This window comes from Hippocampus comes, unplaced genomic scaffold, assembly GCF_001891065.2.
Source record: "Hippocampus comes isolate QL1 unplaced genomic scaffold, H_comes_QL1_v1.1 scaffold36, whole genome shotgun sequence".
Classification (NCBI taxonomy): Eukaryota; Metazoa; Chordata; class Actinopteri; order Syngnathiformes; family Syngnathidae; genus Hippocampus; species Hippocampus comes.
In genome coordinates this window covers 4,951,101-4,976,083 of record NW_017805695.1, presented here as the reverse complement: position 1 = coordinate 4,976,083, position 24,983 = coordinate 4,951,101, and the positions used below count along the sequence as shown (strand labels likewise).

At 41.5% G+C, this 24,983-nt stretch overlaps 2 protein-coding genes across 2 annotated transcripts in view; both read right to left on the bottom strand.

Moving 5' to 3' along the window:
- Positions 1–15,143: 15,143 nt before the first annotated feature.
- Positions 15,144–18,393, bottom strand: emx2 (empty spiracles homeobox 2). Its single transcript, XM_019881869.1, has 3 exons — positions 17,562–18,393; positions 16,610–16,794; positions 15,144–15,589 (listed from the first exon to the last, which is right to left on the bottom strand). Exons 1-3 carry the CDS (start codon positions 17,950–17,952, stop codon positions 15,422–15,424), a joined length of 744 nt encoding a protein of 247 aa, XP_019737428.1. The 5' UTR covers positions 17,953–18,393; the 3' UTR covers positions 15,144–15,421.
- Positions 18,394–20,021: 1,628 nt separating this feature from the next.
- eif3s10 (eukaryotic translation initiation factor 3, subunit 10 (theta)) overlaps positions 20,022–24,983 on the bottom strand; it is a 13,487-nt gene continuing 8,525 nt past the window's right edge. The window contains 5 exon segments of the mRNA XM_019881982.1: positions 20,022–20,782; positions 22,043–22,233; positions 23,369–23,495; positions 24,724–24,976; positions 24,978–24,983. The exon segment at positions 24,978–24,983 is cut by the window's right edge and continues 289 nt beyond it. Coding sequence (XP_019737541.1) covers positions 20,613–20,782; positions 22,043–22,233; positions 23,369–23,495; positions 24,724–24,976; positions 24,978–24,983 — 747 coding nt within the window. The 3' untranslated portion in view covers positions 20,022–20,612.

The window sequence follows — 24,983 nt, the reverse complement described above, 5'->3', positions numbered from 1 at the left end:
CTCTGACCTCGCTGTCAGGCCTGCCTGCCCTGAAGAGCACTTTCGCTTTCCTCATTCTGCACGGGGGATTGAGAGCGGAGAAGGATGAGGAGGAGGAGGGGTTCAAACTTAATCTGACCCGTTGCTCAGGTCAGTGAGCTGCTTACCAGGTCTATCCAAACATAGGGGCTTGTTTTGCTAAAGCTGTGGAAAGAAGAAGTACCCTCTTAAATCAATGCTTTACTGAGAGCTGTGCACATGCAAGGTTGTTATGCGTGAAACCGCAGGAGGCCGAGCTGGCACACAACCAGCAGCGTGCTCCTCTCCTCCGTACTCCCCTCAACATGAAGGCGAAGAAAAAAGAAAGCCTCTGTACGTGGCCAAAAAGGTTTTTCAAGCCCACAGCTTTTATGCTAGTACCTTTAAAGCTTCTACCTTGCTGCAATTCACCTACAAAAAAAAAATTGCTGCAGTGTTTTCATCCAGACTTTTTATTACACCGGAGAAATGTTTTCAGCTGTGTGCACTTATCTTGTTTCTTTTGACATATCCCACCCCCCGCTCTTTAAAACCATGAAAATAAATAAATAAAAACAAGCAGGGACTGGTCTAAACATGACACTGCCGAGAGACACGTGTGACTGTGGCTGGAGTAGTTGGAAAGCTGACGAGGAATGTAGAAATCAGCCAGATTTATTGTTCCTCTTTGGCTCAGCGCGATCAGAGGAAAGCAGAAAAAGAAGTTTTCCCCCCAGATCGAGGAGGCATTTAAGGCATCTTTAAAAGACTTTAGGCCACTTAACAGCCTTGTTGCACAGCCTGCAGATGAAATGAATTGTCATTGGGATGGGCGTTTTATGAGCGGCCAAAGGCACTCCTCTGAAATGGAGCCCCGGGTCCTTGCTCTTAAGTAGGTTGGGCGTTGGGAAGTCATTGAGCCTGACCCGGGAAAGGAAAGGAATTCATATGTGTCTTTAGTAGTTCTAACTCAAACAAGCGTGCTATGTTCACTCCCCGCAAGTGAACCGTGGCACACTTGTGAGCTTGGTGACAAACATCACTACTGGTAAGAAGGCACCGGTTGTGATGGTAAACAAATGCTCTAATTCACCATAATGGTTGCATAGGTTCATTGCTCTGGGAGATGCAAAGGCCAGTCTCAGCAGCTTAATTAGCATTCTAATTTGTATTAACGCTGGCTAGTCTCTCAGGGATAATTATGTATCTCAGGTGTGAGCGGGCTTAATGAGGTTAACGTTCTGCACCGAATCAGGGTTGAGTCGCCCTATAGAGGGAAAAATGGCCGCCAATTGCAGTGTTTTTCTCAAAGGTGCAGGATGACCATTAATTAGGCGGCGGGTTCTGGAATTTCAAGACAGCATTTTCAGCTAAAAACTCTTTTAGAGGCACCACCCTCTTCATGCTTCGTTTAAAGCGTTCACCAGTAAGTTGCACCAAAAACAACAATGGAGCACGGGAAGGGTTGCTGTTGTGTACTTTTACTGTTCCAGCGATGTCATATTACGTACAAGTGTCACAGGTGAAGTCGGAATACTTACATCACTCAATCTTCACATATCACATGTACGTCACCTACACCAATAGAAGATATATTGAAGATATATGTTTGAATCCAGACAAGCAGGCATTCATATTGCAACAGTTTTGGCTATTTTTTTTTTCTGGTCTGTGTTAGTCTGAGAGGTTTTTGCCAACTTAATGAAAATGCACAAACTTTGTTTTCACAAAGACGTTTCTTGACGTAAACCATTCTGATTGACAGCCTTTTACCGTCTGTGCTATCAGGCGAATACAACTCGGCTTTTCATTCACCGCACAGTGCCAGCTCCTCTTCTGTTGACATTTTCTCAAGATCTCTGACAATCGACCACTCACCGAGCACTGAACTGCACCGTGTTTAGCTGCTATGGATAAGGCGCTGATAAGAACTTGCTTCCTGATCTCATCTAAATTCCAAAAGTCCTGTGATCTTGCGCCATTTGCCTCTAGGCGCATACGTGACATATTGTGTTCAGCAAGCACTAAAGACGACGTACGACAACCAGCCACAACTTGATGTCCACATTTACACTCTAACTACCTGCACACTATCAAGGGGCCGTATCAGATTTCTGCCTTTACAAAAATGATCATGTTCAGTGTCAAAGTGGTATTATTGTTCTTTGAAGTCAAATAAGAACTCTCATGCGACATAATGAGAGATCGATGTCATATTTTGGTAACCTCGAGCAGTTGCATCAGAGAGTAGAAAAAAATCGTCGAAATAATAGAAGAGCTCTCATCACTGTAACGTACAAGCGCTATAATAACGGTGAAATTAACCATGGGCCCCTATCGTAAAGACAGAATATTTAAGACAGCTGTTGAATTGGATATCATTATTCTGTACAAGTGGTGTGTAGTGAATGCATCTCCTCTTCTTTCTGTTTGACTGGACAGTATGCAAATGTTATCCGCATATCCGTTTGCCGAACCCCTCCCATTTAGTTTGCGCAATAATTTTTGATTATTGTTTCCCCCACGGCAATTAGCAAGAGAAACCACCTTATCAAGGACTTTTGAGTTTGATTACAGCAAAAAAAAAAACCAAAGATAATTGCTATTCATAGGCCACTGGGGCTTTTTCCAAAAACTAATATTTTGAATTCCACAGTTCATTTTTTTTTTTTTTTCGTCCTGCTATCTCCAGCCTTGCCTGCAGCGCGCAGGAGGGGGAGAGGTCACACTGGACGATGAGGGATGGCCCGGGCAAAACTTCCACTTGGTGCCACTGGCTAAGACTAATGTGTGAGGAAGTAGTCAACATGAAAAAGCCTCTTCCATGTAGGTCTGCCTGTAGCTGACAAACACCTGCTCTACTTAACCGGTAATGAGTCTACATCTGTCTTGGACTTTTGCGTGTGAGCGCAATCCGAAAAAATTTTTTGAAAATCAGGTTGTAAATCATGACCGTGCGTGTTCACTTTTGGACTGTATTGGGAATAATCACATTAGCATTGGCTAAAATTCCCCTCTGTTTTTCCCCTTTGAGCGCTGCTCTTACAGTGAAGATATAACCTGTCATCTGAAAGGTCATACCGATGCTATGACGATCGTATTACCTGAAACACAGGAAGCATCTTTTTGTCTGTGTGGGAAGGGTTGGTTGCAGGCAAAACAGGAAATGAAGAGTGTTGGGCTTGTCTGTCCATGCTGATCCTCCAGCTGACCAGGAGGCAGGCAGTTTAAGGGAGGGGAGGGTGAAAGCGCTCAGATGCGAGGTCACGAGTTCACAGCCCAGGTGTTGTGCCTCGCAGCGGGACACTTCCCAGTCTAAACAGTGTCAATGGTTTTCGAGGGTGTAGAGGTTAACCTGAGATCAAGACTGTCCACCTCTGACTCCAACCCTCGACTGTATCAGCTCGAAACATCACTCGGTCAAAACAGTAAAACACTCCACATTTCAATTTGATAACATTTGACAACAACAACTTGGTTGATTTTAGATCAGTGGTTCTTAACCTTCTTCGAGGTACCGAATCCAACCAGTTAATATGCACATTCACCGAACTCTTCATTAGTGAAAAATAAATAAATATATTTTTGACAAATCCAAGATATAATTAAAATAAAATGCATTTTTTAAAAACAAAAAAAAGTAAATAAAATTTCAAGAGATAAGTATCCTTTTTGTTTTTTTGTTTTTTACCGCACGACGTATGATCACGACGTCACATGTAGACTACTGAGTGAAATAAATTTCCCGCAGCACCGATTGGACAAGCAATGTCATGTGATCATCTGCCGCCAGTGATGGTCAAGCGGGCGTGTCATAAGTAAATGACATGTTGAGTCGGGTGTGTCTTACCCTCCATGGCAGAGGCTCTGTCGAACCCCCGAGATCGATTCATCGAACCCTGAGGGTTCGATCGAACCCAAGTTAAGAACCACTGTTTTAGATCGACCTATATGACATTGATATTTGTCCCTGAGGGAAGGGGTGAAAATATGAAGAGGTATTTCCCAATCTGGAGTTATTGTCACACTTAATAATCAATTGATTGCACATTTGCTTCATGTAAGGCTAAATTCACCTGAATCGTCATAAGTGGGAAACAATAATGACGCGTATGCATAACCCGCTACTTGAGGGTAAGGCAAAAGCGAGAACGTGCCAACTAAGTTTCAATAAACAATAAATATACATTATGTCATTTAGAAAGCATCCCGCCCGAGGATCCCCAGAATCCAGCCCGTCCTTCTTCCCATTTCATTGATTTAATTTCTCATCCTTTGAAGATGTCACTTTGCGAGGAAAATGTATTCATCCTGCACATGCAACTCTTACTGACGCTAATCTTTTCGCCAGCGCAGAAATCTCATGGAGGGATAATCTCAGATAAATATAGTTAATTGAGGCCAGGTGAACTTTCTTTATCAGCTGCATAGTCAACCAATCTGAAGTAAATGTGATAATTAGGACGGACATGTCTTCGCTGTGAACAGAGCGAAGTTATGTCCCTCAGCCATTTTCCTCCAGTTATATCTGATTTCACAACACGTCCGAGATCCATAGCGTGGTAACCATCGCAGCGTGGCACTGCGTAAATTTATGTGCGCGAGGGAGAGAGGCGCATCTTTGAGTGTGGTGACTGATCATAAATTATATTGCAACTTTTCACATCAGCACATTTACAGATGATAAAGCGAGCCCATTAAAGATGCTGTGGATGTGAATTAAAAGTAGATGATGACTGTGGACGTACTTACGCTCTCTGTGCTCCACTGAGCCTGGCCACCACTCACACCCCAGAGAAACCTCGTCCTAATTACTCATTCACCCTGACAGAATCTCCTTAATTACAAACTTCATTAGCCCGCAAGACTTTGTTTTTCTGCTGCAAAGGAGGAAGCAGGAGACAACTCAGGCCAAAGTGCAGTCAGGGTGTGAGTTAGCTGCTTTAGCACCTTTATCCCTCGATGCTTTTCTCTTTTTTGTTTTTTAGACCCCAGTCAGAGATCTAATTAGATTCGTGGTGGGAATCACACACCTTTTAACTAGCCTCTGGAGCCTTTGTAAAAGGACAGCAAGATGAAGGCGCAGAAAATTGCCAGGGCCTGCTAGTGCCAGAAGTCGCGAATAATATATACTGTGTGTGTGTGCGTGTGTGTGTGTGTTATATATGTGTATATATATTGGTTAGCGCGTCGACCTCACAGTGCCTCCGTGGGTTTTCTCCGGGTACTCCGGTTTCCTCCCACATTCCAAAAACATGCATGGCAGGCTGATTGTACACTCTAAATTGTCCTTAGGTGTGAGTGTGAGCGCGGATGGTAGTTAGTCTCTGCGATTGGCTGACAACCGGTTCAGGTTGTCCCCCGCCTATTGCCCGAAGACAGCTGGGATAGGCTCCAGCACACCCCGCTGGAGCCTATCCCAGGTGACTTCGGGCAGTAAGTGGGGTACACCCTGAACTCATTGTCAGCCAATCACATTGCACACAAACAAGAATTCACAGTCACAATGATACCTCCGGACAATTAGAGTGTTCAATTAACCTGCCATGCAGCCTGCGCACCCAAATTGCACACCATACATCCTTAGCGTAGCCTGTCAGTGGGGCAAGAAAAAGTCTTGCACCACGCCAGTCTGATAGTCTCATTCTGAAAATGGTTTAAATGGTTCAACATCGTCAGAAAAAAGCTTCTCCGATGGTCATCTCCGTCCCCAGACCTCATCCCCATCGAAAACCTGTGGAGGGGGCAAAAGAGGAGAGTGCAGAGATGATTTTGAGAAATTGTGTAAAGAAGAATGGTCAAAGAGTCCACTTCGTGTTATCTTGTGAAACATTGTTGGGGATGATAACGTGCTGTTTTGTTGGCAAAATGGGGTTGTACAAAATATTAACATCAGGGGTTTTCAAACCAAATGTTGCACATTTGGGATGTGAGATTTTTTCCTCCACTGGATTAATGCAGTTGAGGTTAAGGTTGGAATTTCCTTTTTTGGCACTATATTAGTTAGGAGGGAAAACAAATTTATTATAATCTAAGGAACACATCTTAACCAGTTGAACCAATAATTAAGGGTGGCAGTCTGTATACAGCACTGTACAAGCCATAACTGTAATGGATTCAATGACAAACATGCTTGTGTCTGTGTCCACATGAAGACTAATTGCAGTTGACTTTGCGATATTGACATTCCACTTTATTGTTGACCGATTGTCACTTTAGCCATATTGTACCGATCAGCTGGGTCATGAATGTGCGTTTTACTAAATTAAAATTCATTCATTCCTAATGGACTGGGCATCCATGACCAAGTGTTTAAAGAACACATCCCGCAACTGGGACAAACACTGGAAATGTCACTCTGGTGTGCACTCAGAAAGAGGGCGCAGTGGTGATGTTTGGTTCAGGTATGTACAAAGTATATGGAACAACGACTACATTTCTTGTCAGGCCAATATTGTGATAGCCAGCTCGTCTAAAATGAATTGCTGCACTGTAGATGTTTTGGCAAAGTCGAAAACACCGCTTCAAAATTCCAATCTCTTAAGTATTTCAGCTTCTGTGAACCCGCCATAAGGCTTTGTGCTTGTCATTCATCAGTCATGGCTGCTTGAGATCATTACACAATGTTAGCGTCTCTCTTCTTCAATGACTAAACTCGACAGCGCAGAGAGAAACATTATGAGTGAATGAAAGCAAATGATTAGCAGGAATTATTTGAGGTAGTTGGAATGGCGGAAGTGTTCATTAGACAATCACAGATGTCTCAGTGTGGATGATGACAACCAATCATTTACACCCTGAAGTCAAAACATTTTCCCTCTTTACAGAATGATCATCCAAATTGGTGCCTATAATAAACAACAACCCTCCAGCTCTACACGACTGAGCATTTGAGATCACTGGAACACACTTTGTGAGCGCACGACGCTAACATTTTATGGTACCTACATCTGCCATCTTACATGTTGTATAACAAGCATGACCCTTTTTCATATTCCCTACTGTTAGCCACTTAGCATATTTGCCTACATCATTTTTATCCATCCGTCCATCCATTTTCAGATCCGCTTTATCCTCACAAGGGTCGCGGGGCGTGCTGGAGCCTATCCCAGCTGTCTTCGGGCAGTAGGCGGGGGACACCCTGAACCAGTTGCCAGCCAATCGCAGATCATTTTTATCATAAGTCATTTATATCAGTCATTCCCAACAAGGGTGCCATGGTTCCTTTGTATAGCGTAAAAGATGGTCAGGGCTGATGCAGGAAATGATCAAATTATCATCGCAACATCTACTTTACCAGCATATATTTTGAAAGGCAGAGCAATTAAATGCTCTTCCATTAAATGGCAGAAAGTACAAGACCCGTGTCTATCCACTTGCTATTCATATAACTGAATAAATCATAGCTTCCCTGTGTTCAATTAAATGGGCCCAGATTTCATGCTAAGTAAGTCCATTTGTGACTCAGTTGAGAGAAGTCATTTTGGTTGTCATACTTTTTGTGACTTTTTGTTTGGTGGTGTGCAGCCAGATTTTTGTCAAATGGATGTCTTGGCTCAATAAAGTTTGGGACAAATTGATTAAAGTCCTTGTAAAATGAAAATTAAGGTCTTCAAAATTTGACACACACACACACACACACACACACACACACACACACACACACACACACACACACATGGATGAGTGTTCTTAATCACTCTTTTGTGCGTTTAGTCACAAATGGCAATGAGGCGCTCTCACATGTGGCCCCGAAGCCCCAGTCCATTCGCTGGCTGTCGAGTTGGATTTTCTTTTCCTTGTTCTCACTCGTTTACCATTCTCTGCATGATGTGCACACACACACATATGTATTTTTTGATGGCGGCATTGATAACCAGTTAACTCATTGGCGCAATTGAAGCGGATAACCGTTGATGGAACCCAATTGCATCACTGAGCCCCTTTTTAGCCAGGTCAAAAAACTAAAATTTGTATTCTTTTGTTGAAACCAGGTGAGGCAATTGAAAACACTTTGTCATTTACAGCGCTGACTTGGAGCGTTGGAAGTCATCATAATGAATTGTATTTAGAAACAAATATGAACAGATTTTACAGCAATTTTAGGATCAAGAGAAAATTACAAAGCACTCACTAAAATTGTGTATTTTCTTGTTTTCAGAAAACGTTCAAATAATACTTCCACATACTATAGGTTGGACTATAAACTGTATTTCTTCTTCCATATCGAACAGTCAAAACAATTTGTCTTCACGTTTGTTGGGGCCATTTTGGTGTTTATGCTGAACCGAGAACCAGCACATTTGCAGCCCCAACATCAAGACATTAAACTCTTCAAAACGACCCCACACACTATTTTGTCATACAGACCGAAGAGCGTTTTTCCACTTAAAGAGGCGAGTCCAGAATGCACACAACTCCACTCCCTCACCACAAATATAGTGCATGAGGGAGGACATGGTGGAGAGCTGCACACAGACAGCTTCATGGAAAATATTGTTTGGGAATATTAAGTCATGTTAAAACTAACTTTAAGGGTATGTTGTGTTTGGAGGGGTGCTATTATGACAGTTCTGATCAAGGAGCTGGCCCCGTTTCACACGAATAACACAAATAGTACTTGAAAAGGATCTAATGAGACTTGGCGTAGAGGTTAGCTTCACGTTTCAGAGTTCAGACTTTCTGCATATGTCTTGATTGGGCTGCAGACACAATTTGGAACATTCCGGTTCTCACAAACACTGCGAGAAACTGATGTGAAAGTCTTTATTTTTTTTAAATACTGTATAGTGCTTTAATTCCATCCGTTTTTCTACACCACTCATTCTTTTCATTGTTGCGGGGTGCTTCAGTCTGTAGCTCGTCGCCTTTCATTCTGTGCACATGTGGAGACAGAAAACTCGCTGAGTAGGAAGTCAGCATCAGCCACTGCTTTTAATGCATTTTCTAAAATAAATAAACATAAAGTAAATAAATAAATACATTGAAGGATGTAATACTTTTTTTCAAATGTTTTGTGATCTAAAAATTCCAAATGCTAATTTATTCACTTTGCAAAACTATGTTTCACATAAGTAATAATGATAATTGAATAAATCTGTTATGAATAAAACATTAGTTAAAAAAAAAAACTTCTATAACATTACTACATTCACACTAATAAAGGCCATAAAACAAGTCTTACATTGATAACAAGTGGCATACAGCTCAGCATGGGCCAGTTACCGCTTTCAAGCTATGCCACTGTTTTAAAAAGTCACCATTCCAAAACCACTAAAACGTTCCATTAGCCATATGAGCTGCGGGTGTTGTTTGTTTGTTTGTTTGTTTTTTTATCATCAGTGCAGGCAATGTGACCCCAGTGCTCCAGTTGATGGTGCAAGAGGTCAGGAAAGTACATTTCGGGGGACGGATTTGCAAAATATGCTTTGAAGAGTGTCAGCTATAGAAGGCAATACTTGCAATTTGAAATCACACTTACAAGATGCAACGCATTACTTTTTGACAAATTCAACATAACATTGATATAAATGCTGTCTCGAAATGATTACGGTGCTTGCAAACAGCCACGGGAGTTAGCGTGTCTACTAATGGAGAAATAAATACTATCGACTCGCTAATTAGCTGGCAAACTGGCTAGCTAACTAATGTCGCTAATCCCAGTTAATTTCCACGCTCATCATGACATGACTTCACAAAGCGGAGAAGTGAAAAGTCGCTGCTGATTTTCTGAGAATTAAGCACTTTTATTGTTGCACTGTACATGTACTAACATTTGATTTTAGAAAAATGCAATTTTTGTTTAGCTTTACAAATGTATCTACAGAGCGCTTTCAATGGAAAAAGTTATTTACCTAAACATTTCAAAGCAATACATTTTTGATCTGTAAATACAATACGGAGACCTCGCGAAATAATATGATACCGCAATCGTTTTTCCTCACGGTTAGAATCTGGTATCAGCCCATTTGCCTCCATACAGAGAGCCCGTTGCATCCATCTATATCCTTTTCATCTTTTCTCACTGCTCCTGATAAGTATTGGGGAAAAAAAAGCCAAAGAAAAAAAAATCCCTTCATGACATTACTCGGACCTCCAAGTTTCTGCATATGTCTTCCATGAGTTTTGGTTGGTTCCAATTTTGAGGTACACCTGTAATTCCAAACATGCCAACAAATCCTCTCCAATATATTCAGCTCAAGTGTCTTCTAAACTTTTGGAAATATAAAGCTGTACATTTTATTTTGAATATATTTGCATATTTGATGTCATGTTGAAACAGAAGTGCGATCCATCCATCCCAATGCAAACAAGCATTCGTCCGACACCACTGCTATTTTTCTGTTGCTTCACTTTCCAGACACTCATTTGCACCTGGACTTTGCCAACAGAAACGTGATATATTGGGTGAGGGGTGGGGGGCAGGGATGGGAGGGGGCTATATTAGACTTACTTTTCCACAACTTTGTTACCAAGAGGGGGAGACACAGAGAAACGGTGCTATGTACAGAGCAGGTGTACACCTGTCACCCACTGCAAGCTTAAATTCAACTGCACTCACAATTAAGTGCAGCAGAGTGATGTAATGAAAGACAATGTGAGGGAGTGTAATGTAGCCTACTAGATTTGGGAAGTAAAAGCTTTATTTTCAACATTAATAGCCGCTCTCGATGAGCAATAGAGCTGCACAGACGACTCTCATGTCAGTGGTGATGAGCGAGGCGACTCACAGGTCAAGAGATGCCGAATAGTTCAGCAGGCACATGTGATATATTTAGTGAAGCCATTGTTTGTTTTATTTAGGGAGCGAATTGAGGATTTTCCAAACTGCAGGGCCCCTGAGGTATTTTATCAGGTGTACAGTCCACCATATGTTACACATTAGGGCACTGAGGGGAATGTAGCCGCTTGCACATACGACTTATAAAATGTTTGTAATTTCAGAGGACGGGGGGTCCACAATTGCTCCCTTCAGAGCTGGCGGACGGATGGAAAACATGCCACTTATATGCAAATGAAACAGCATCGCATTACACACACACAGACACACACACACACACGCACACACATACACTCACACCTCATTAAAGAAAATAAACCTCATGGAATCTGTAGGACTTCAGCAGGCTGTATGAGGGCTGTAAAAGTTGTGTAGTGTGGTGTTCAGGGAAAAAAAGAGGATAAATAGCTCTTATGTCACAATGCTTTCAGAGAAGACAGCACTGGAGTACATGTGCAGAGCAGTGCATCATGGGTATGAAGTCAAGATGAAATATTGCCGTATTTTTCATTTCTTGTTGTGTTTTCACCCCGGGCAACATGCATGCTACGTGTTTAAATCAATGAATGACTTTTATCATGTCACTACCTAATCACAGTTGGACAGCATGTGTGTATGTGTAAATGCTGAGTTCACACAGTGTGTTCAGAAGTTGTATACGTAAAACACACACAAAAATAAAACATGGAAGTATTACTGCCATCATTATTATTACTCTCTTATAATTTGCATGTCTGTCTCTAAATCCGAATTACCTACAAATCCAAGCAACATATAATAATAATAATAAAATAATAATAATAATAATAATAATAATAATAATAATAATAATAATAATAATAATAAAATAACAATAATAATAATAATGGGATTAATGCAGAGTGTAAGGTCAGTTACACTTAAGTGCTGACTGCACTGGTTGAGACTGGAAAGTGCTGCGTCTGTGAAATCATCACTTCACATCATGTATGGCTCATTATTAATCAAATTTAAAAAAAAAAAATAAAAAAAAGGAAGACCGAAAGCGAGCCTGCAATGTTTAATTCATTATGATGCAAGCTGTTTGAAGGCTGATTGTAATTGCTCATTTGTCTTGTATATTTATCGCTGCGTCTTATGTCAAGGTCGAGAAGAATTGTGTGGGGTCCATTCTCTCGTTTCATGGATCCATTTCAGTGGCAATTTGCGAAGCGGGGCAGCTCAAGTTAGTCGCGATGCGGGTCCGCGAACGTGCGGCGCCCTGGTGTGTGCCGCGGATTCTCCAGCCATGGATCACTTCTACCCGCCCCCCCAAAAATTAAATAGAGCTAAAAATATCAAAATGCAATTTGTTGTTTGATATCAGCGCCGACATTGAACCTGTCTGGTGTGTTCCCTTCCCCCATGCAGCCTCCATTCACATTAGTGGTGTCAGCGGACGTCATTAGAACTACTAATTGCAGATGAGAGGTTTTGGGTCAGTGGGGGTCACTTGATAGGAGCAACTATACACTTTTCACTGAAGGATAATTATTTCACATTGCGCGCTAAATCTTTAATGCTGCAAATTGTGCGGCGTACACGTGGAAATGCATAATCCAAGCGAGGAGGATTGGAGATGATGTGTGGTGAGTGCACGATATTTGGAATAGCCTACTCAACATTCGTTTTGCAATTTTTTATTCCCATATTGCCCGTTGTGTATTTTAAAAAAATGTACTTTTTAAATAATTGACGGCACGAAACAGAATTGTTTTTACTACATTTTTAGGCTTATGTTTTTGTAATAATAAATAATAATTTACGATTATGCAGGGTAGTTTATGATTTTTATTGTAAATGTCGGTTAGTGATTTTTATTAGTTAACCTGGGGGGGGTCACTAAATAAAATATACTAGTTTTAGGGTGGGGTTTATTTTGGTATATATTTCAGTTCATGCATGCAATTAAATACACTGAAAAAAATGGGAGTGATATTTACATGTACAAATAGTAACATTTCTTTCACTCGGAAATTCTAACGACATTTTAAAAGGAGAGTTTTTTTATTTTAATTGCATAGTCTTAGTCTATTTAAAAAAAAAAGTCCCTCAATGGTTGATGAACGAACCCACGCCACTTTGTAATACATTGCTCAGGGTGTCAGGCGGGAATACTCAGATAACCAAAAGGAGTTTTGAGGATCTCCTTTGGAGACACCAACTCCTGACATACTAAGTGGCACGGCTGTCTTCCAAACTGAAGATTGTGGGAACGTTCCTCAACCCTGAGCGACTTCTTTATATTAAACTACAACTGCGCAAGTAAAATTTGGTGTAAAATTCTCCTTGTAAAATTGACTTCAAAATTCTCAGTGGAAAAAAAAATTATTATAGTTTATTTTTTCAAGTAGATATCACTCCCAAATTTGCTCAGTGCGTGACAACACTAAAACAATATAATGTGATATAATAGAATGTGATATAATGAAAGATAATTTAATAAAGATAAAATAATATAATTTGAAGGTAAGTAGTCGAGAAATTTGATGGATACCAATATAATATAATATAATATAATATAATATAATATAATATAATATAATACAATATAGGCCTACATAAAGAGCATCTTCCCATTTTGTCACTGACTTGTCTTCCATGGTACATGTATTGGGAATTTTCCTAATCGTAAAGGGTTGAATAGAGGGATTTGCAGGTTAAAACATATGCATTAAATTTATCAAATGGTGGCAGGCTCTAATGAGACTCCGTCCTGTCTCCTGTGTGTCCACACAGGCGCACAGAGGGTGCGCCAAATTTTGTTTGTGGCGGATCAAGGCTCACCGCCTCCATTGCACTTTCTTTATCTTAATTCCAACTTGAAAAGATATAATTATCTAGTTTGAACAGGACCGCTATCAAATCCGTCTTTATAGGCAGGGAGGGGAAAAACTCGAGTGGATTGTGAGGCTCTGAGCCGCTCGGTGTTGCCCGAGATAGGAGTAATGAAGTTGTGGAGTCCGGAGATACAAAGGGCATTAACCTCATTAGCATGAAACCTTTTCTTCTAACTATTGTGGGACCCTTTCAGTGCTCTAATCCCCCCCTATTTCAAAGCTGGGTTTGTAATAAAGCTTTTAGCCCCCCCCCCCATCCTTTCCCCTCTAACGCTTAATGGTATTCTCTAAAGATTTTTATTGCTGTTGTAATCAAATGGACCGAGTAAGAATTGCCCGTTACAAAAAAAAAAGAACACTTGCGAAAATATGTACGTTCAAAAAAACTTTTCATCATTCATGCTGATTTAAAGTGTGCGCGCTCCTAAAAAGTGTGTAATGTTGCGGTTGTTGCAGCAGCACAGCAAGATGTGAGACAAAGATCCCATTTTGCGGCACATTGCAACCTTCTCTTATCGCGTCGCGAGGGCTAGTCAGATTGTGCTAAATTATGTCCAACCAAGCCCCCTTGGATCCGGATTAAGAGATTAAAGTGGACCACTGGGCAATGCCCCCCTCCCCGACCCACCCCACTTCCCCCCTCATATTACTCGCATGATAATTGCCCAAACTGATTTGCACTTTCACAAAAGCTTGTCGAGACTCTTTGGAGCTGCTGCACACAATCATGGGAGAAACAAATCCTGAATTGTGCGCAAATTATTAGCTCTTCTTTTGCTTTTTTACAATGCACAGAAAAAAACGGCAATGGCTATCAATTAAGAAGTGCTTTTAAAATAAAGGCCTGCGTGCTTTTACAGCGCGCGACATATTGATAAAACTTTATTGACAAAATATTGACAATTACATACTTCTTGGAAGTATACTTTGTGTTAAAATTGTAGCAAACTTAACACATACACAAAAATTATTTACATTCTGTAAAAGAGAGTTTAACAGAAACAATAACAATAACTTTTTTTCTGTACATGGAATACACTCAGTGCTTGGATTTTATTATTTTTTTTGTCTATAATTCGTTTTAGTCCTTGTGGCATCTTTGAGTGGAGGCTCACGTCCTGACAGAAGGCTGCGTGGGGCCAAGCACAACCGCACACTGGTAAAGCTTTAGAGGTTCAAGGAATGTCCTGATAGTTTCCCTTAAATTCTCTCTCATCGTTTTTTTTTTTTTTTTTTTTTAGAAAACCAGTTTTTGCTTTTTTTTCCTTGGAAAACAAAACATGATAAAGCACTGCTACTTCGTATGTTTTCACAATCACTTTTACACGATAATTATGAATTAAAGACTGCACACTGTTGAAAAAGAAGTACAACACCCCTCTGTTTGAAAATAGTGAAATAAAATTTTTGTTTTGTTTTCCACTTGATTGTGTCAAATTAAAACAACTACCATGCAATTCAAGTTTTTTTTTAAATTCAGTTTTGGTATATCTGGAGTGGAAAAAAAAATAGAAGTGCAACCGTCCAATTTGAATTGGAGAAGAAAAAAAGAATATTTCAGGTGGTGGTGGGTGGTGACACACAATCTGTCAGTACCATGTTCCTGGTTCTTTTGGACTGACGGAGCTGCAGGGTGACAGCTGGGCCACGCGCAGCTGGCCTTCCGTCGGCTTCAGCTGCCCATCGGGGATGTGAAATGAGACATCGGGTTATTTGACCCGACTGTCTTCCCACGGTATCCTGTATTCGTGTCCTCCTCCGCTCAGAAGCACGTTTGAGTCTCATTTTAATCGTCCGAAGTCACATCGATTTCCTCCGGGCTGGACTGTTTGGTGGCCAGCCTCCAGCGGTTTATGTGATGAGAGCCCTTCTTTTTCTGCTGCGACTCGGAGCCCTCCTCCTCCAGCTTCTGTCTCTTGAACTTTGTCCTTCGGTTCTGAAACCACACTTTTACCTAAGGTGGAGAGGAGAAAAAAAAAGAATCAGTATCAGCAAACACGGATGTGCAAATCATTGCGTAAACGGGTACAGGCCGACACTGACTGAACATGTTGAAAATTAAAGGGTAAAAATATTATCACATTGAATATTTGTCATGATTAATTCAAATGGTATTAAGCATAGAAAGGAAAAGACCACCGCTGCAGCTGTTATTTTAAAACGCAATAGTAAATTACAGCTCGTCCTATAAAACAGGCCGTGATGACACAGCGTCAATTAAACCAGGCACCATTTTTACAGGGCTGATAAAATAAAATCAAAACAACGAGAGGAAAGGATTTCCATTCGGTGACACATTTAACACGCGCTCCTCTAAATCCACTCATCGTGCTGATCAGTGGTACCCTGGGGAATTAACTACATCTAAATCGATAAATTATCTGGCCCACGCAGCTTTGTCACTCCCTTCAATGGCAAGTGAGGTGCATTTAAAAAGCTCTCAGTGCGCTAATTGAACGACGTGATGCTTCATTTGGGCCGATGGGCTCGAACAATGTGGAAAATATGGCAGCGCGACCCACCGAGGCCGCCACCTTCTTTGTATCGCTGAGCCACAAAATGGTTAACTCCTTCATTTAGCCTCCATTTTGAAAGGAAACATTCTCTGAGTCCCCCTCGAAACAAAAGTCATGCAACCCCTCCGAGAATGAGGTGAGGTGAATTGTATAATGAAGGGGCGGGGGTCAGGTATTGCCTCGTATACACCACAACACAATTTAAGCCCCCCCCCCCGCCCCCCAAATAGTGCTGCGCAAATGTATTTTATTTTTGGCCATTAATGTTTAATTTTAAATACCACAATATATTATACATTTTAATTTGAAACGTACAAGAGCAAATATTTGGGGGAAACGGAACATCACGCATGGTGCAGTAATATATTCAAAATGTATTAAGGCTGCACATGCACGTTACCATTAAATGCCAAGAGATGCATTAATAAATACATGCAAATGCCAAATTGTAGTCTTACCTGAGTTTCTGTGAGACTAAGGCTGTGCGCGAGCTGTTTCCTCTCTGCTCCCACCACGTAATGATTTTTCTCAAAGGCGTGTTCGAGCCTCAGGAGTTGCGACGGTGAGAAAGCCGTGCGGATTCGTTTGGGCTTTCGGGCCAGCGCGTTGTGCAAAAGGAAGCTCTCGGGACTCGTTTCGTTACCTGAAGCCCAACAAGGGAAAAAAAAACCCCACAACGCTGTCAGTCTGTTTGGCTGATTTTAAATGATACAGCGTATACGTTGACAATGAAGGCCCTTGCAAAGATTGGGAGGGGGTTAGAAATTTTAGGATGAAAAATTATTTCAAGAATTACCGTCAAATGTCATGTCACATTTTTCACATGCCAAAACGAAATCAAATCAAAGGCTTAATTTAATCCATTTGTATTGAAAAACTGAAAAGGAAATAATTGTGTCCATTTTTGATTGAAGTCCGTTAATTGAACTTCGCCTTAATTTCAATGCAAATATTTTCATAATAGTACAAAAATATATAGCATGAAAAATATGCGAGCGTCGGGGCTTGCTTTTTAAACAAAAAGAGAGTGGCCCTAAATTAAAGACATGCCACCTGCAAATTAAAAAAAATACAATGTAGGCGCAATCCATAGAAATAACACGACAAAGCCTTTAAATGTAATTTTTAAAAATGAAGTGTGATTGTGTGCCAAAAGGATGCAACCTGTAGTACATATTGCAGAACATATTTCGAAATGCGCAACACAACACAAAATATGACCAACATTTTTCTTTAATAAAACATGAGTCAATATAATATTCAAACAAATCAATTGAATTAATAACGCCACACAGAAAGGCGATGAGCAATTTTGAAGTAATGTTGCTTGAAAATTCTTCCCTCCTTGCTCTCTCAACAAAAACTTTGGGAATGGGGCATTCCACGCCAAAAAGCGAGCTGAAAACTTACCTTGAAATCTGTGTCCCAAGTATCTATATCTGTGTAATAACCAGGGGTAGAAGGTTGAGGGGTCCCTTTGCTGGCTGCCAAAAAGCGGGTGCGGACTATGAGGAGACGAGAGCGGATGAGCGGCCAGGGCGTGCGGCGGGGCCACCGGATGCACCGGGACCGCCGAGTTGGGCGGATGCGATACCGTCTCGGCGAACACCAAGTCCGGGTTCGAGTAGACGCCCCTGGCGCCGGAGTGAAAACCGTTGAGGAAGGGGTTCATCTGGCCCGAGTTTGCATAGCTGAGAGCCGCCGGCCTGATGGGCTCCTCCGTGCGGGACGCCGGTACCGGATTATCCTTGGCCACCAACGACTCTATCGTGAAACACCTCTTGGGTGTGGGTTGAAACATGGCGCGATGGTCCGGGTTCCCCAGTTTAAGTGGAAGTTATCGCGGAAAATACTCCAGAGTTGGGAAAGAGGCGAAAGTTGTTGCGCGCGGCGTCGAAGTTCAGCAAAAGCGCAGCACGCACCCGCCGCGGCGGACACCGAAGAAGGACGTCAAATCAAAAGTGTCCGTGAGCTCCCAGACTAATCCATGGATGTGATCGTTTTCCTCCGTGACTCGGTGCGGGCAGATGTGTTAGTTCATGAGGCTAATTAGCGCTGCACTCCCATAAACAGCTTCCTGTGAAGTCGCTAATGGCATGCTGATTGGCCGCTGCCTCTGCCGCTCGCCTTAAGGTGGAGAAGTAGCGAGCCGCTTTAAAGTGCGGCAATGGCAAAGCGGCCTGAGCTCAGAGAGGCGGACTCGAACGCAACGCCGACAGGATTCGTCCGCTCGGCGGCAACACGCCGTGCGCGCGCACGCACGCAAGCAAACCAGCGCGCGCAACTCACGCACGGAGCTCAGGCACGGGGAAGGCCTCTGACACGTCCGCACTCAAAACGAGCCTTCGCTAGTTTATTCCAATCTTCGGGGACCGAGTAATTGCATCGGTCGGCCTTAATTCCTCTACCAATTATGTTTGTCCGTGTATTGTTTTGGTTCAGCTCGATTGAGCCCATTGTGGGGCTGCGTTTAAAAAGTATTGGAGGCTACAGTCGACAGTCGCAATTCGTTGAAAACTAGCGAGGGAATTACTCGATCAGAATCATTCCAATCTGATGTAGACAAATGAAAATCGAGTATTTCCGAATTCAGACATATTTGTCAACAATTGTCACTGAGCATATTTCATGCTGAGCAGGCCTTTCAATCTGTATACGTAGACTATATTTAATCTTTTTTTTTAATCCAAGTTGATTTTACTTCACCTTACAACATACGAACACGAGCCTTTTCCAAATCCTTATCAATAACTGCTACTATTTATCTACGTGGCCCTTTAAAAGAAAATCTATCATGTCCACCGTCTCTGGAAAAATACACAATTAGTTATCCTGTCCTTGGGTCAGCAGCACAACGTAGAAAAAAACTCCACTAATTTTTTTCAGACTTAAAATGTGAATTTCTCCGATATGAATGTATTAATATTATTTTTATTATTTTACAACATGTGTATTTGCTGAAGTGAATTTTTATTTTGGTGCCTTGATATTATATTTGAGCAAAATAACCCGAATTCAAGATTATTATTTTTAAATTATTTAAACTTCTGCAATACCTAAATTTCCCCTTTGAAGACCAAAAAAGGAGGTCTTATCTTATAGCATTAAAGGCTAATTAATACATAGTTAATAGTTGAATACATGTTCTATTTTAGAGTGCTTGTGTGTTTTGGTGTAATTATTGGGAATGCAAAGTTTCTGATGATACTGAATACATTTCCGCGGTAAAAAGCCTCATTTTGCCTGCTATTGCCATGTGAAAGGTCCCGCTGCACTCCGTGGAGCTTTAGTGACCTCTAGTGGATTTCATGTGTGCAAAGACAAAAGTTCGAAAGCGTGAGCTGATTTGCACAACTGTTCAAATCGTGTTTGAACCTTTACGGAAAGCAATACATTTTTAGCTACCACAATGGTATTTTCATCGATATTGTGTATTATATAGTATCGTTTATATTGTGCGCAAGCGAGAAACAACTGTTAATAATGGCCTAACGATAGCAGAAAAAATGTTCAAATACCACCAAGCGCAACGGTATTAGGCAAATAACCACAGGTGAGTTTACAATGTGGAAGTTCTGACACTGGCATGCATTGGGCAGTAAGTCTGCAGGTTGTGCACGACCAGTACATTTCCTGGATATCCCTGCAATAATGACACAAAGCATGTTTTTAGATTATATCAATTTCTCCCCGTTTAACTTACTGGGGGGAAAAAATATCTTAATTTGTGTGCAGACTTGCTATTTGTTGTAATCGTTGCTTTTTAGCTCTGGCACCAGTAAGTCAGCCAATGTCCCATTTCTCCTCATTAGAGCTTGATATTAGGATGGTCACACCCAACTTTTGGCTTTTGACAAAAAAGTATACAAGTGGAGGTCAAACAATTTTAATAAAGGCTTTATCTGTTCACATGCAATCTGGTATAACGCCATTGTCACTGCAGCGAGAGAAGCAGAAAACTCTATTCGATGAGACAAATTTCATATTTGAAGCATACACTTCAAAATGGATATTTCACTCATGTAACATGTTAATATCACCTGAAATGGATATTTTCCCAAGCGCTTGGCATTAGTATAAGAGTGCCATCATACAATACCAATGCGAAAGTTAACAGTTTAAAAGAGGCAGTTGGTGATTCACTGAGTTTGCATTGAGAGCTGAGGTTGATATATTGTCCAATATGCTATGATAACATGGATAAGACTCGTATCCATGGGGGTCGTCACGTCTACGGCAATGGTTTGCTTGAGGCCTCAAGTTTTCCAAACTGCTGAAAGTCAACTAATAGTAAAAAGAATATCCATCCCCAGAAAAAAAACAAGTTATGACACTGAATTTGAAAATGAATAATACATGTCGTTTCAGAAGATTAATGGAGCTAAAGGAGGAATCAGTTACCAAAGGCTAATCTAATATTTCTTTCCATCATATTTGGAGCCACGTTACAGATGTTGGCACTCAGCGGCGGACGGTGGTCCAGCCATCATCATCGGTTTCGTTCTTAGTGCGACGAGCGTCTTTGTCTGCACGCCAGTTCTTCTCTCCTTCAGCATCTTTGTCTTGCTCGCGCTCCTTGGGCCTGTCTCGTTCCTCACGCCTTTCTTCACCACCACGACGCCAAGCGCCTCCTGCAGAAAAAGGGTTGCTCATTAGAAATGATGTCGATGTATAAAGTCATAAATTTGCTCACACTCAGTTGAAGCCATGCAGAATAACTACTTTCATAGGTACACGACGCCACCTACTGGCTGCCGTTTGAAATGTGGCTCATTTACTAACAGGTCCCGTACCATCAAAAACCATCTCCGAGTTTACATGGATCCATATATTCCGATTAGAATGAATTTGAATGAACAAATGGAATGAAAATGAGCCATGTCAACATCTCAATAGGAATAAAAGGGTCAAATCTGAATGGATGGTCGTTTGGATTCACAGAGGTGATAGTCCTTTTGCCAATCTGGCCGAGTGTGATGTACATGGTTCAATCAGAATAGCCAAGCTGCATCCAGTCTGTGCACACTCTGTCTTGACGTAAATGCCTATTGACGTGGTCGTATATGCACTTTAAAATGGCAGCGCCTTACCAGAACTCATCTGTGATGGGAGAATTTGTTTTACAATACAATACATCCTGATTTATATCGCGCTTTCACAAAAGCTGCAGCTGTAACAAAGCGCTTAACAATTGGCGATTATATATCAAATAAAAACAAGCAAGACAGCAGACTCATTGACGGACAAAATGTTATCAAGCGATGAAGAATTTTGTGACAAGTGTTGCTATGTGTGTATTTCATCTGCACCTTGTTTTTATCAAGACGTTGCTTTAATAAGTGTTAAAACTATCACAACCACTGTTCTAAATAAACTTCTATCTTGATAAATTGTGTGATGTTGATCTCAAACTCCATGCATTACACAGCTGATATAATCAACGGAGATAAGCAGCAAATTGGAAAAGATCACGTTGCATGTAGTAGACTTGCTACTACTTATTCTTCAAGTATGTACCTACTCTACTCAGGAAGAATGGTTACTCGGTGACAAACTAGCCAACCTTTGAGGAGTTGAGCAACGAAAGGCTGAAATTCATTTTGGGAGAAATTCCAAAGCATTTCAGAGCGAGAACTGTGCTGTGTTCTAAAAATACACCGACCACCACCAAGTGCTTTACACCAATGATTAACGATAGTAAAAATTTATAATGCATTCATGTATGTGTGAGACGAGATCTTTAGAACATTTCTACAGCATTTTTTGCGACAGCATTTAAATTGATTTTGAATTATAAATATTCTACATTTCCCAATAATACCAAACCTACCACTAAAATATGTCCGAAACCCTTGTGATGTGATGAGAGTACAAGCACATGCTTGGTTTACCATCATTCAGCTCTCTTGGTGGAGCTTTCTGAGGATCATCACGGCGAGCTCTGTCACGTGGGCGATCATCACGTTCCCCGCCGTGATCATCGCGGCGATCATCGCGGTTGCCACGACGGTCAGTGTCCTCTCGGCGAGAATCTCTCCAACTGCCCCTTCCATCTTCTGATCTCCTCCAGCCATTGTCCTCTCTGGAACCGCACACATTAATTAAAGTGACAATCCACACAAACGAACAAAATCCGGGATTTTCCTGCGTTCAAAATTGCCCTCAGCCAAACGGATTGATATCGCTTAACACAGCTTAAAGCTCCAGCTTTGCTGATTGAGCAATTGCTGTCCCTCTGTGGCAGCTTCGTATTGTAACTGCAGATGGAGCATTACGCCACTATGAAGGCGATATATCAACTGCAGTGCACAGGACAGACCTGAAGCAACTACAGAAGAAACATATCAAATCGTGATTTTTCCACGCTAGTCGGTGCTCGTGGCGTCCGAATTTTCTCTGGCTGATGGAACACACAGATAAATATTGCCTTTTTTGCGTCCAAGCATGTCGTGTTTATTAAAATAAAGTTTCCTTTTATGAATTTTAGGCACTTTTTAAAAAAGCGAACTGGGGTGTAGGAAAGTCAAGCCTAGATAAAAGAGCAGAGAAATTAATGCAACAGGCAGTTACCATGTAATAGTTCATGGTGGTGGTATGAAACACTGATGATAGCGAGGGTCAAAATACAGGACGAGTCCGCGAGGCTATATAAATCCGTTTCCAATTGGGTGCATAACATCGCAAGGGCAACGTGTACGTGATGGAAACCTTATTTTTTAAATTCCTCTTTCCATATCGTCTCAAAAACACACGAGCCGGTGGCTTTGACGGGCAGTGGATAATTGAATTTACCTGGCTCAGGCATACTGGGGAAGGCATGCACTGCTATTTATGCAAAAAGCACTGTGCCCCCCAACACAGCAGGCAATTGCTGCCTCCCTTGTAAGACAGCCATTAACCAACTACAGGCTGGACACATTAAAAAGACATGAGGTGACAGCCATTCACAAAGCAGCGGAAGGGAAGAAGTATATTTTAAAGAACTCAAATAATAAAGTTCCAAAACCAAAATAATATCGCTATAATAATGCTTTAACATGATAATCGTCATTCTTATTGGAACTCTGAACGTAAAGTATGTTTCCTGTAAAAGAAAGTGAGTCAGTTCAATTTACCGAATACATGCACACCATGGAGCATGGTCAGGATGGTCCCACCTCTGCCTCAATTTGAGCCAAGAAAAACCCTGAACATGATCTTGATTCTGTCAAACTCACCTTTGACGGTCTCTGAAGCGATCATTGGGTCGCTCCTCTCTCTCGTCGTCATCTTGGTCATCATTGGTACCGCCACGAGGAGGCCCCCAGCTCTCCTCCCGAGCCTTTTCCCGCTCACGCCAACCACCTGCAACATGAGCCCCGAGCTCGTCATTTTATCAAAATCAAGTACACTGGAACATCAGGTTATGAACCACCCACCTGATCTACAAACATTCAGGTCTTGCACAAAATATTCTTACAAAAAAACCCCAAAAACAAATGCATTGATTTACAGCGATTAGCCCAGGAACAGTGTTATTTCTTCGCAAATTAAATTAGATTTCACTTATTTACTATATCCTGCTGTATTTACAACACATCCATAAAAATAAGGTAAATACAACTTAGTTTTGTAACTGGGATTGATTTCCGTGAAATACAGTGAATGACACTCACCCCCAGTACTAGATTCCCCCCCCCCCCCCCTTAAACTGGCCTGATAATTGAGCCTCTCCAGTTGGGAAGACAAGTCAAAACTTAAATAAAAGCCTACCAAGGCACTGATGTTAGTGTATTACTGAATTTGGAATCATTTTAATTTGAAGGTGGCATCAGGACTTTGCGGCGTGCCCGCCATGGATAGCATGAACAACTGCTGCTGTTGGCTTGAATAGTCTTCCCCCATGGTGCACACAAGCATTTTTGTAACATTGGACAATAAATATGTTGGGATGAATGTAGCCTTCCCTTTTTTAATAACATTCAATGTTTTTTAATGAATCTTGAGTACCATACTGTGGGATGACTTCAAATTATTTTTTAATGGTGGGGAGGGGGGGGGGTCACTGGATTTTACGCTAAGTGCATTTTAATAATTCCATTAATTTCAATGGGAAACGTTTCCTCAATTTGCAAAAGTTTTGTGTTGCTACTGATTTTATGGAACAAATTGAAATTTGTAATCCGAAGTTTCACTATATGGATTGATAAACCAACACAAGTTTGCTTCACCACTACATCTAAGAGAGTCCAAAGGAATGTTTTGGACATGACATTAAAGGGACTGGACGATTAGGCCTGTCAAATCCATTTGTGACCAACCAAATTTAGAAGCAGAAAACCACTAAATTGACAATGGTCATTTGGGAGATGTGCAATAATGCGTTTTCTGCTTAAAAAAGGTCCTAATGCTGTTTTATGTTGACCGACATCCAATTATAAAATTGCCTTGAGAGGTCAAAAGCATTCAATGATACCTTTTCTGACTAGTCACAATCCCAACTTCTTTTTTACTGCAGCTCTGAAACTAAACTGTTCTCTGGATTGAACTTTTAGTGCCCATTTATAAGATGACTCAATGGCCAAATGCTTACCTGGTCTACCGAGGGGCTTCCAGGGTGTGGGGTCATCACGATCATGATCATCTCTTCTTCCACCTCTGTCGTCATCGCCCCCTCTTCTTGCTCCCCAGTCATCCATGCCCCTACGTGGACCTCTGTCGTCATCAAAGCCGCGCCGTGGACCTCTGTCGTCATCAAAGCCGCGCCGGGGGCCGCGATCGTCGTCAAAGCCACGCCGGGGGCCGCGATCATCGTCAAAGCCGCGCCGGGGGCCGCGATCGTCGTCAAAGCCG